Source organism: Pristis pectinata, chromosome 5 (assembly GCF_009764475.1).
Source record: "Pristis pectinata isolate sPriPec2 chromosome 5, sPriPec2.1.pri, whole genome shotgun sequence".
Taxonomy (NCBI): Eukaryota; Metazoa; Chordata; class Chondrichthyes; order Rhinopristiformes; family Pristidae; genus Pristis; species Pristis pectinata.
Window position 1 is genome coordinate 69,206,359 of NC_067409.1, and position 13,794 is coordinate 69,220,152.

General features: G+C 43.6%; 1 protein-coding gene across 2 annotated transcripts in view; it reads right to left on the reverse strand.

Moving 5' to 3' along the window:
• Positions 1-2,502: 2,502 nt before the first annotated feature.
• The window catches only part of ulk4 (unc-51 like kinase 4), a 527,384-nt gene continuing 516,092 nt past the window's right edge, over positions 2,503-13,794 (reverse strand). For both annotated transcript variants that reach the window (XM_052015441.1, XM_052015440.1), the window contains exons 36-37: positions 7,525-7,613; positions 2,503-3,258 (exon numbers count right to left, since the gene is read on the reverse strand). In XM_052015441.1, coding sequence (XP_051871401.1) covers positions 3,195-3,258; positions 7,525-7,613 — 153 coding nt within the window. In that variant the 3' untranslated portion in view covers positions 2,503-3,194. The remainder of the gene's footprint in view (positions 3,259-7,524; positions 7,614-13,794) is intronic.

Genomic DNA, 13,794 nt, shown 5'->3' on the forward strand with positions numbered 1-13,794 from the left:
TCACAGGGATGTTACTGGGACTGGTGGTCTTGAGTTGTAAAGAGAGACAGGATAGGCTGGGTCTATTTTCCCTGGAGCGAAGGAGGCTGAGGGGTGACCTTATAGAGGTTTATAAAATCATGAGGGGTATAGATAAAGTCACAGTCTATTCCCCAGGGTAGTGGAGTCTAAAACTAGGGGTATGGGTCTAAGGTAAAGGGGAAAGATTTAAAAGGGACCTAAGGGGCAGTTTTGTCAAACAGAGGGTGGTGTGTATATAGAATGAGCTGCCAGAGGAAGTGGTAGATGCAGGTACAAATACAACATTGAAAAGGCATTTGGACAGGTAGATGGATAGGAAAGGTTTAGAAGGATATGGGCCAAATGGGGGCAAATGGGGCTTGCTCATAAAGACACCTTGGTCAGCATGAATGAGTTGGGCCGAAGGGCCTGTTTCCGAGCTGTATAACTCTCTGACTCTATGATACAGCCACAGCCAACTGCAGTCCTAATAAAATGTCAAAAAATAGTTAAATATACATTCACTGAAGATTATAATGAGAGCATGTGGGGAAGGTACATATCCTGCTAACTTTCTTTCTTCTCCCAAAGACTGTCTCCCTGTCTACCGGGGGTACCATGTTGTCTTGTATCTTCTCCAATGGGGTATCGGTTTATTATTGTCACTTGTACTGAGGTACAGTGAAAAACTTGTCTTGCATACTGATCGTACAGATCAATTCATTACACAGTGCAGTTACATTGAGTTAGTAGAGAGTGCATTGAGGTAGTACAGGTAAAAACAACAGTACAGAGTAAAGTGTCACAGCTACAGAGAAAGTGCAATGCAGGTAGACAATAAGGTGCAAGGTCACAACATGGTATATTGTGAGGTCACAGTCCATCTCACTGTATAAGGGAACCATTCAATAGTCTTATCACAGTGGGATAGAAGCTGTCCTTAAGCCTAGTGGTACGTGCCCTTGGGTTCCTGTATCTTCTACCAGATTGAAGAAGAGAGAATGACCCAGGTGGGTGGGGTCTTTGATTATGCTGGTTTCCGTGATGCGCTGGACTGTGTTCACAACTGTCTGCAGTTTCTTGCGGTCCTGGGCAGAGCAGTTGCTGTACCAAGCCATGATGCATCCAGATAGGATGCTTTCTATGGTGCATCAATAAAAGTTGGTGAGTGTCAAAGGGGACATTCCGAATTTCTTTAGCCGCCTGAGGAAGTAGAGGTGTTGGTGAGCTTTCTTGGCTGTGGCATCTATGTGATTTGACCAGGACAGGCTATTGGTGATGTTCACTCCCAGGAACTTGAAGCTCTCAACCCTCTCAGCCACAGCACTGTTGATGTAGACAGGTGCATGTACACCGCCCCCTTTCGTGAAGTCAATGACCAGCTCCTTTGTTTTGTTGACTTTGAGGGAAAGGTTGTTGTCATGACACCATGTCACTAAGCTCTCTATCTCCTTCTTGTACCCCGACTCATCGTTGTTTGAGATACAGCCTACAATGGTGGTATCACCTGCAAACTTGTGGATGGAGTTAGAACAGAATCTGGCCACACAGTCATGAGTATATAGGGAGCAGAGTAGAGGGCTGAGGCTGCAGCCTTGTGGGGCACCAGTGTTGAGAATAATCGTGCTGGAGGTATTGCTGCCTATCCTCACTGATTGCGGTCATTTGGTCAGAAAGTCATGGATCCAGTTACAGAGGGAGGTGTTGAGTCCCAGGTCTCGGAGTCTGGTGACGAGTTTGCTTGGAGTTATAGTATTGAAGGCAGAGCTGTAGTCAATAAACAATAGTTTAACATCAGTGTCTTTACTGTCCAGATGCTCCAGAGCTGAGTGTAGGGCCAGGGAGATGGTGTCCGCTGTAGATCTGTTTCAGTGATAGGCAAATTGCAGTGGGTAGAGATTGTCTGGGAGGCTGGAGTTGATACATGCCATGATCAGCCTCTCAAAGCACTTCATGATGCGTAGAAGCTCATCTGTTTCCTCAGACCAGCACTGCACGATTCTCTGTACTGGCGGTTGAGACTGATCCTTTGTCACAGGCACATCCCCAGAGTAGATCACAGGACAGCCAGCAGATGTCAGACCCCTCCCACCAGTCTAGGTAAATAAGGCCAGATATGGCACTTCTAGCCCAGGACAATTAGAAGGCCCAGGAATTTTGGGATCTGCCTGGTTCTGCATGGTCACAGGGAAAACAGGAATAGTTATTTCCAATCTACTTAAAATTATATTTTAAAAATGCAATAACAATGTCCCTGAAACACATATGAATATTTTCCTGACATATATTGATATTACAAAGTTTGTTTCAGTGATGTGGAGTGTGAGAAATAAACTGAGGGATGAATGGAGTCGTAGGAGCTGTCAGCCATTGAATGATACCTTGATGGGTTGAAATAGTTTTAACATAAATTTGTGGTTCTTTGTAAACTCCAGATCCATGGCTGACAAAAACTGAGGCAGCAACTGCAATCAAATAAATACGTGTTTATTTCCTGCCAGAATTACTAATGCTTATCCATTTGCAAAGGAAGAGAGAAGTGCAAGATTTCAGTAAACATCCATCCCCAGACTGAAATTCACAAGTCTAAGTATCAAACAATAGGAAAAATATTCCAGCCGAGTGGAAGTCTGTTACAGGCCCAGTAGATCAGAGACTGATGAGAGAACACAAAAACAATTGCTGAGACATTTGGCTTTGGATAGTCAAACATGCAAGAGAGATTCGAAAATACCTATTCCACTGACATTAAGCTTGACAAAATGCAAATTAAGTGTTAATGACTGAGGACAGGTATTTAGTTTCAATTGCATCTTAATTTCATATCATGTCAAAGAAGATCACAAGATGTTCTTGAGAAGAGCAATATTTTTAAAAATTATTTTTGGTACAGTTCCTTTCCTCCAACTCTACTCTAGTTTCCTTGAAGAAAACGTTCTTGTTTCTGGCTTTTCTTGAGTCCATGATAAAACCAGTCAACGCAAAAGGCAATCGAATATCTCTCTCCTCCATTAAGATCCTTCTTATTTCACTTTTAATCCTGAGGGCTGTGAGTACTGATACTGGAGTATTTAGTGGTTCTGTAGCGAGTGCTGATAATGACATATTTACTGTAACAAGTAGTGGTATGGAGCAGTTGGTGGTTCTGTAGCACTGGGTCTATAGTGAATAGAGATCCTGGAGTAGGCATCAAGTCACTGCCCAATGAGCCTCAGGATTTCAGAGGCCAATGATGCAATGGCAATATCGGTGTGAGAACTGGGATAAAAACAAAGAAAATGCTGTCAATAACTTGAAATGAAACCACATTACACAGGACAGAATCAAACAGGTTTGTAGAGTTTAAACTGAAAATGTGATGATTTGAGTTTGTGAGGCATCTGTTTGCCACATCTGGTCCCCTCTGTCTTGCCTCTGAAACACCAGGTAAGTAGAAAGCAATCCAGAAACAAGGGCCAGAGTCCAAAACATTAAGAACCAGTGTTTTGGAAGTGAAACTAGGGACATTTGTACTTGTAGGGGTGAGTGAAATTTGGATGTTGCTTCCATATGCTGGAGACACACGAGACTGCAGATGGTGGAATCTGCAGCAAAAAGCAAACTGCTGGAGGAACTCAGTGCACCAGGCAGCATTTGTATGGTGAGTTTCTCCAGCAGTTTGTTTTTTGCTGGATCAGTTGCTAATTTTAAGCTGTGGCCTGGCAGATTTTTGTTAACTGGAGTTACAATGTCTCATTCATAACCGAGCTTCATATTTAGTGCCCACAGCAGTGAAATGAATCGCTTTATTGTACTTCCTTTCATTAGGTATTCACCACGTTTATGAACTTGCTTTTCTTTCAGGAATATGTAGATCTGAAAAGCAGTTCATCTGTTTTTATCAATGCATCTTTCTGTATCCCGTATACATGTTCAAATACTGTTCATGGATGGCTGACTATAGCTGTGGACTTTGGGATAGTGTTGCAGCGATGGTGGCAACCAGCAGCTCAAGGGAGTGCATGCAGCAAGGGAACAGGTGAACATCAGACAGACAAGAAAGAACAGCCCAAGGGGGCATCTTACTCCCTAAATGTTCTGCTCTGAGTACGGAGGGAGGAGAGGTTCCTGGGGGGGAGGGGTGGATGGTGGAAGGAGCAGAGCTAAGGGCAAAACTCAGCTGTACAGGGAGGGAGGAGGAACATCAAGAGACCAATGGTGATAGAGGATTCTATACTTTGGGGAGCAGGTAAGTATTTCTGTGTTGGAGACACAAGACACTGAAGATGCTGGAATCTGGAGCAACACACAAAATGCTGGAGGAACTCAGTGGGTTAAGCAGCATCTGTTGGGGGAAAGGAATTGTCAATGTTTCAGGTTGACATCCAGCATCACATTTCTGTGTTCACGGGCCATATTTGAAATCAACATGGAATTTTGTCGTGTGGGTCTAGTCTCCCTGTGACTGTGCATCTAGGAGTGCAGGGGTCTCTGAGTGTGAGCTTTGGTGGGTGAGGGGCTTCAGTAAGGAGGGCCCATGGAATCTTCTCAACACTGGCCTTTGGATGGGCAGTGTGACATTGGTGGCAGTCTTGGTATTTGGGTGCTTGGTATTTTTATTTTTTATAGTTCATATAAAGTGTGGGAGCAGATTGGATCACATTAAAAGTATTACATTGAGCTCAGTCCCATGTGTTGTACAGCCTACAGTACGTGGGAATTCAGGGGTAGTCCCTGCAGTTGGGATAAACACATCTGTGGGAGGTGCTCCAATTTGACCAGTTTGAATGCCGGGCTTTGGAGCTCGAGTACCCATTGTAGGCACCACAGTGCCTCCATGAAGTTGACACTTTCATGGAGGTGGTCACCCTTAAACTTAAGGCAAGGCATTCCTAGAAGGAAGGTGTGACCACCACGTAGTGGGAGGAAGGCAGAGAAACCTCAGTGCACCTCACACCAGAACTGTTTCTCCCTGTTGGAAAATTGTGGGTGTGTACGTATCTCTGAAGAGTTCAGCCAGAGCGAAGATCACAGCATTGTGGGTGGCTCAACTGCACAAGGGGAAGGAGCAAGAGTCCAAGGGCAACACCGGTAGGAGACTCAATGGTGAGGGGAATGGATAGGCTCTTCTGTAGTATGTTTGTGAATCCAGGATGGTGGAGCATGTCCTTGTACAAGCAGAGCAGACATGGGCATATTAGGCATGTGTGAGGATTTGAAGGCTAATCTGCATATATTTTAATGCAGGGAGTCTGACCGATAAGGCAGATGAATTTAGAATGTTGATCAGCATGTGGGAATTTGATATGTTTGCAATCACTGAGATACGGTTGAAAGAAGGGTGGGACTGGCAAGGTATATAATGTTCCACATTATATAATCTTCAGCAGTTAGGGGTGGGGTACGAGAGGAGTAAGGAATCCATTACTGTGGTAATGAGGAAGGATATCATCAAAGGCTCTTCAAAGGCTATATGGGTGAAGCTTGGGAACAAAACTGATCAATTTGCTGGGGTATACTACAGGCTCCTATTAGTTAGCAGGAGATTGAGAAACAGTTATGCAGGCAAATCACAGAGAGATATAAGAGGAACTGTGTTATGGTAGCAGGTGATTTCAACTTCCCCAATATTAACTGGGACAGTTCAAATATTAAACGGTTCAGAAGGGGTAGAATTTATGAAGTGTATCCAGGAGAGTTTTTTGAGCAAGAGCAAAGAGAAACCATGATTTTCTTGAATGGCAAAGAAAGGTTTATTCTGTGCCTGTATGGAGATATTTCTGTGTGTAAGTGATGAGCACGAGCTGGCAAGGTTGCAGTGACCCAGATGAATTGCAATGCATGACTGATGTCACTGTTAGCAAAGCTGTGGTGTGAATCTGTGCTTTGTGATTGCTGTGAGCTTCAGCTGCAGGAGGAGGCCTTAACTGGCAGGTAAACAGTGACCTGATTCCTCCTAAAGCCAAGCTGTTATATCTTTTCTCTATTGCTAGAGGGGCTCCAAGTACCAGGATACCTGCCCCTGATGTCGCCCAGCTACCACTCCAGGGCAAATCTGCCCCAAATCATCCCCTTGATCCAAAGTGGCTCCTCCATGTGTGGAGGTCATGCCACAAAGTTCACACTTGTGCACTTGATGCATTCTTGCTCATAAGCCTGGGAATTGTACTTCCAGTGTGCTTCACTGCACGTTTATTACTTCCCTGCAGTCTTACTCAAAGGCACATGTAGTGTGGTGCAGTGCTGCTTCAATGTGTCATAGAACATAGAACAGTACAGCACAGGAACAGACCCTTCATCCCACAATGTTGTGCTGAACTAATTAAGCTAATGACACCTTATCCCTTCTGCCTACACAATGTCCATATCCCTCCATTCTCTACACATTCATGTGCCTATCTAAGAGCCTCTTAGACACCTCTATCGTATCTGCCTCCACCACCATCCCTGGCAGCACATTCCAGGCACCCACCACTCTCTTGCCCTGCACATCTCCTTTGAACTTACCCCTCCTCACCTTAAATGCATGTCCTCTTGAATTAGGCATTTTGAACCTGGGGAAAAGATACTGGGTGTCTACTCTACCTATTCCTCCCATAATTTTATAAACTTTTATCAGGTCTCCCCTCATCCTCCGCCACCCCAGAGGAAACAACCCTAGTTTGTCTAACCTCTCCTTATAGCACATGCTCTCTAATCCAGGCAGCATCCTGGTAAACCTCTTCTGCACCCTCTCCAGAGTCTCCACATCCTTCCTATAATGGGACGACCAGTATCGTTTTACTCTCTGAACACCTCCCAGCCAACAATGTTGTAGATGACACATTGCCTCACAGCTCCAGTGACACTGGTTCGATCCTGACCTTTGGTCCTGTCTGTGTGGAGTTTGCACATTCTCCCAGTGACTGTGTCAGTTTCCTCTGGGTGCTCCGGTTTCCTCCCCAATCCCAAATAAGGGAGGGGTGGTAGGTTAATTGGCTGCTTAAATTGTCCCTAGTGCGTAGGTGAGTGGTGGAATCTGGGGGAGTTGATGAGAATATATGGGGAGAATAAAATGAGATTAGGGTAGGATTATTGTAAATGGGTGGTTGATGGTTGGCATGGACTAGGTGGGACGAAGGGCCTGTTTCTGTGCTGTATCTCTTTAAGGATCTATGCTATTATTTGCGATTAATCATATACACAGTTCCTTTGTCAAAGGCATCCATGTGGGTTTGAAGAATTTCCATGCCCTTCTGACACTTCAAAATCCATTCAGTTTGAAATTATAGAAGTTCTGTTCAGAAGTAGCAGATAGTAAACCAGCAACTGGCTGCAAATGAAAGCAACAGCTCTCAGAACCTTTCATCGTGCAGCCAACCCTGACTTATGGGTGCAATTAATCAAAGTCAGCCTCAGTAAAAAGCTGCAGGCTGGTTCATATGTAGTCTTACCCAGAACTAAAACACATCAACACAATAGTCCTGAGTATGAATCTGGTATATTAAACAGAAGTTGGATACTCATTCAATGTTTTGTAAATGTTTTAGGCCTGAGGGTTCTCACCTGTCAGCTCGGGCCAGTCTTTGAAGGATTTCAACAAGAACCCCTCCTTCACTCTTGATGCTTTCTCCATGTCTTTCATTGGAGCTCACCTGGGTAACAAAAACAGAGAAACAACATTCACCAAATGAATGAGGGGAGTGTTCACTGATGACATGATCCTTTTATGTGATTTAAGAAACTGCTGGGACACCACTTCCTTGCTGGAATTTCGGTGAAGTGGAAGGAAAAATTCCAGAATTATTTTTACACTGTTCACACCTGTACATTGCTGGGACTAGCTCAGGTAGACAACTTGGTCAGCATGGATGAGTTGGGCCGAAGGGCCTGTTTCTATGCTGTATAACTGTGATTCTATGACCTCAGCAGAGGTCCTTGCCAAAAGAGAAAATCCCAGGTAGAATGTCAGAGACACAGAGTTGTACAGCACAGAAACAGGCCCTTTGGCCCATTACGTCCATGCTGACTGTTGTACTTCGATATATGAGTCCTATTTACCTATCTTTGCTCCGTTCATTCCATGCCTTGATGGTTCAAAGATGTTTCTTAAATGTCATGAGAGTCTCTGCCTCCACCACCTCCTCAGGCAATGTGTTCCAGACTCTAATCACCCTCTGGGTGAAAAACTCCCCCTCCGATTCTCTCTAAACCTTCCACCTCTCCCCTTAAACCTATACCTGCCAGTCTTTGATAACCCTACCATGGGAAAAAATTACTATCTACCCTATCTATCCCCTCATAATTTTATAAACCTCTATCAGGTCCTCCCCTCAGCCTCTTCTGCTCTAGGGAAAACAAACCCAGCCTATGCAGTCTCTCATAACTGCTCTAATCCAGCAACATCCTGGTGAATCTCCTCTGCAATCACATCCTTCCTATATTGTGATGACCAGAAACATGTGTGATGTAACTAATGTTATATAAAGTTGTAACATAACGTTCTTGCTCATATAGACTATGTCACAGCATCCCATATGTCTTCTTCACCATGGTATCCACCTGTGCTGTAAGCCTCAGGGATCTATAGACTTGTACCTCAAGGTCTCTCTGTTCAAAAACACTCCCCAAGGCCCTACCATTTACTGTGTCTGCCCTAACCTCAGTTACCCTTCCAAAATGCATCACCTTACACTTGTCAGGAGTGAATCTGATCAGCCAATGCTCCACCCAACATTCCAGCTGTAGCCTACGACAATCATCCTGGTTGTCCACACCAATTTTCGAGTGATCTGAAAACTTGTGAATCATACTTCCTATATTCACATTCAAGTCATTAGTGAATATAATAAACATCAAGGGTCCCAGCATTAATCCCTATGGTACACCACTGGTCACAGACTTCCAATCAGAAAAACATCCCTTCACCACCACCCCTTGTGCAAAGGATCAATAAATGTGATCCTCGGTGGAGAATTCTGTCCAGTCCTGGTCATTGCATTGCACGAGGGTTGTAGCAGGACTGGATAGGATGCCAGGAGATTTGTGAGGATGCGGAAGATTTAAGCAAGGTGTATTAAAGTATTAAGGTAACAGACAGAAAGGACCTATTTCCCTTTGCAAAGAGGTCAGTAATTCGGGCTGAAGATTCGGGTAGTAGTAGAGAGGAGTTGAAGAATGATTTCTTGATTAAGTGTGGTGGAGACTGGAACCCACTGCCTGAAAGGGTGGTGGAGACAAAGTTCTGGTTACACTGCATCTCTACATGTCTACAGATCAGTGGGATTAGCCTCAGTGGACCAAATGGTCTCCCTCTGTGGCACTGAATCCTCCTCCTCCTGCAATGAACAAAGGCTCAGTATTCAGCAGCTGGTCGATTCTTCAGTCTCCCTCTATTTGTTGACCATGTTGGAAACCATTACTGCTGTCAAGAGGCTTGGCTGTCACTGGTCAGAGCTCCAGGAGTAGCTTGAAAATGGTAACTACCATGTGGCTTCAGAACCTGGAATAGGACCTTCTTCCTTTAGTGTGGTAGAATTATGCAGACCCCTGATACCTCTTTAAAAGGGAAGAGGAGCCTGCTTTTATTGTAGAATCACAGAGATTTGGTCCTTTACAAAAGACATCAACAGAGGTCTCTCATGTGTGAGACAGGCACTGGGAATGATGCTCTCCTGGAACTGGATGCACAGCAAATCCAAGTATACCTTTCTGATTTATTCACAGGACATGGACTCTACAGTCATTGGGTATCCCTGATTACCCTTGAGCTGAGTAGTTTGTTGGGTCACTTCAGGGGGTATTTAAGAATCATTCACAGTTCTCTGAGTCTGGAGACTTAAGCTGACTAGAGCAAATAAGATCAGCAGATATCCTCCAAAACACCGGATGAAATTTTACACCCATCCGATAGTTTCACAGTCACCATTACTAGTAATAGTTTTTAATTCAAGATACCTATTTAATTAACTGAATTTAAATTTCCCAATTGCTCTGGTGGGGTTTGAACGACACATTTTTGGATGCATTATTCCTTAGATCCATGGACATGATTTTCTGCACTTCATTTACAGGAGTCTGAAACAGGGTAGACAAAACCATGACGTAGTACAGCACCCCAGTGAAGGAATTCACAGTGGAGCATCCCTGATACACTAGGAACTGAGAATAATGATACCAGACCCCACAATATACTCAATGTGTAATGATGAAAGAAAGCTCAGTGTTTATAACAGCTGCTGAGTCTTAATGACTAGTCTACATGTTCATAACATAAGAGCAGAGGGGTCGATGTCTGTGTAAAAATACAAAACGATTAATTTTTCCCCAATGTAAAACCTTCAGTGCCACAGGTATCAATATCATAGAGTCCTGGAGCTATACAGCACAGAAATGGGCACTTTGGCCCACCACGCCCATGCTGATCTTTCTGTCGTGATGTGATGTAAGTCTCCTCCACTACCCATTTACAGTACAAGCCCAGCTGATCCAATCTCTCCCCATAATTAAAGTCCTCCGTTCCAGGCAATATCCTAGTGAATCTCCTCTGCATCTTCTCTAGCGCAACCGCATCCTTCCTATAGTGTGGTGACCAGAACTACACACAATACTCCAAGTGTGGTCTAAACGGTGTTTTGTAAAGTTGTAACATAACATCCCAACTTTTATATTCTATGTCCTGACCTATGAAGGCAAGCATTCCATGTGCCTTCTTCACTACCCTATCTACCTGTGTATCTACCTGTGTTCCCACTGTCAGGAAACTATGGACTTGGACCCCAATGACCCTCTGTTTGTCAACATTCCTCAGTACCCTATCATTTACTGTATCTGACCTACCCCTATATGACTTCACAAAATGCATTACCTTGCACTTGTCAGGATTAAATTCATCATGTTTGATAATCCTGTTTGCAAAGCCATGTGATTGCTTCTAAATTGTACCTCTGCTTTCATATGTTTTTGACATTGGTTTGCAGTTTATATTGCATTAACCAAAGATTCTCATTATCTCCAGATGCAGCTTGTAATCTAGGTGTGTAGATAGATCCAGGCTAAGTCAGTTTTATTGAAAAGTCATTTTGCAATGTGCATACAAACCTTTTGGATAGGCAGTAGCAAGGGGAATAATTAGATAAGTTTGGAGGGAATTATATTACGAGCCCACTGCCGAACTGCAGGGCTATCTTGATACCTCAGTGAGATAACCCTAATCTGGAACGTTGTCACAAACTTTCCATGGTTGAGCTTCAGAACCTGATGTGATGTGTAAACTGCTCAGGCTTTTGGATATCTGCCCCAATGGCTTATGCGACCCAGCACTGACGTGTTTTAGGAGTTTTTGTTTTGCTACAGATGCAATTTAAATACAATTCATTGTTGCTGATTTATTCCATTTACTCAGTGAAATATTTCTAATCTTATATATTCAATACTGAAGCTATTCACTTTGTGTCCTCCAAATAATTCAATCCAAGTGCATCTAGTTTATTGTTATTATGCCAATGTTTTCAAAACAATTTAGAAATGGTGTGGTGGAAATATTTAGTGGTCTAGCAACATCTGTGGAGAAAAGTGTGAGTCAATATTGCGGATTGATGACCCTTCATTGGAACAGGGAAGCATGTTTCAAGTTGCAGAACATTTAGAGGGAATGTCTGTGATAGGGTGAAGATCACAGGAGTACTAGTGAATTGTTTCTTCACCTGGAAGAAGTATTTGGATATCCAGATGGTCATAGAGTCATAGAATCATACAACAGGAACAGGCCCTTTGGCCCACATCTCAATGCCAACCATCAAGTACCCATCTATACCAATCTCATTTACCAGCATTTGGTCCATACCCTTCTATGCCTTTGCAGTTCACCTGCTTCTCCAGATACTTAATAAATGCTATGAAAGTCTCCTCCACCACCCACTCCCTTGGGGAACTCTATTGCACACTTCCATCTAGTCTTTTAATTAAACCTTTTCTTTCCTGTTACTGAGCCAGTTTTATATTCATGCTGCTATAACTTTTATTCCTTGGCCTTCACATCTTGATGACAACCCTATAATATCAAATGCCTTTTGATCCATATCCATCACATTAACCACATTGCCCTCATCAACTCCTCTGCTTCCATACTTCCTGATATATACTTCTTGATATTTGGCCCATCAAGACCATGCCAACTCGTAGAGCGAGCCTACTTAACAACTAATTTTGCTGGCTTTCTCCACTGTTGTCCAAGTGACTGTCCCTGATTATCATTTCTAGAGCTCCACACTGAGGGTAAACTGGTCTGTAGTTACTCGGTTCATCCCTGCGCCATTTTTGGTCTTCCGTCTGGTCCAGGTTATTTACCCACTTTTAGTGTGGAGACTGTTTCCAGTACCTTCTCTTTCTCAATATTTGGCCCAACCAGAATTTCAACCACATCCAGCAGTAACTTCCTTGGTGAAAAACTGACGTAAATACTCATTTACAACCTCGAGCCTGCCCTCTGTCTCCATGAGTAAACCTGCTTTTTAGTCCCTGATCGAGAACCAAAGATGAATCTGTACCCCGTGATTTTGAGAAGAAATGAATGCAAAGTTGCTTTCCTTTTACAGATACGTGTGGATTATGCAGGCAGATTATCTTTTCTGTCGAATCCTAAACTGGTGACGCATGAAGATTTCAGCACCATGACTAGATGTTGCCCTGCATTTCATTCGATTTGTGATTGACAGGAACAGCTTCCTCAATGTTTTCACGTGCGGTTCATCTAATAGCTCGAAATCTGGCTCCAGACAGCTTTCTACATTACAATGAAACCCTGGCAGCTGTCCGAAACAAAATGCTGGTTTATAGCTACTAATGGTTCAACTAATCTGGGACTGCAGTAACCGCAGAGTGATTTGTGCAAAAGAACCCCTTCTTGTGAACAACAATTACTAACTGTTACCCTGGTGAACCCGAGCATTTATTTGCAGCCAAGCACCCAAGTTGGTAAGCATTAAGTATTAAACCTTGCTGTCGAACTACTGCTTAAGAAATTGGGCTATCGGTTTAGCAGATGTTTGGTAGCACCTAGATGTCAGCTGTGAATGAGAGGGTAGCAGTTTGTCCACTGAGTCAGAGGAACGTGGCCAGCTGTGTGCTGGGAGTGCTGCCTATAGGATCACAGCTGGACAGAGACAACCCCATACCACTACTGTGAAGAACAGCGGCAGAGAGATCCCTGGTCTCCTGGACAATTCCTCAATGAGCATCACTACAACAGGTTTATGAGTTGCTATGGCATTCCTATTTGTGGGATCTTGCTGTGCCAATTGGCTGTGTACTTCCTACATTACAGCAGTAATTATGCTTCAGAAGTACCTTATTGGATGTGAGGAACTTTGGGATGTCCTGAAAGACACCATGAGAATATGGGCCTTTGTTTTAACAGTTTCAGCATCAATGTTTTAACGATCTATCTTCAGCACCAGCGATCGGGGTTCGATTCCCGTCGCTGTCTGTAAGGAGGTTGTACGTTCTCCCGTGTCTGTGTGGGTTTCCTCCGGGTGCTCCGGTTTCCTCCCACATTCTAAAGATGTACAGGTAGGTTAATTTGGGGTTTAAAATGGGTGGCGCGGACTCGTTGGGTCAAAAGGGCCTGTTACCACGCTGTAAATAAAATTTTAAAAAAATTTAAAAATTTAAACAAGACCAGTGAGTAGTTTCTGGCACTTGTGCAAGCAGCCTGCAGACAAATTTGCAGCTAATTAAAGGAAGCAGTAGTTCTTTGTTTATGGTTGTACCACTTGCATAGACTGGTTGAAAAGGGAAAGCAATTGATTGCACAAAACTGTCATGAGCAATCCCTCA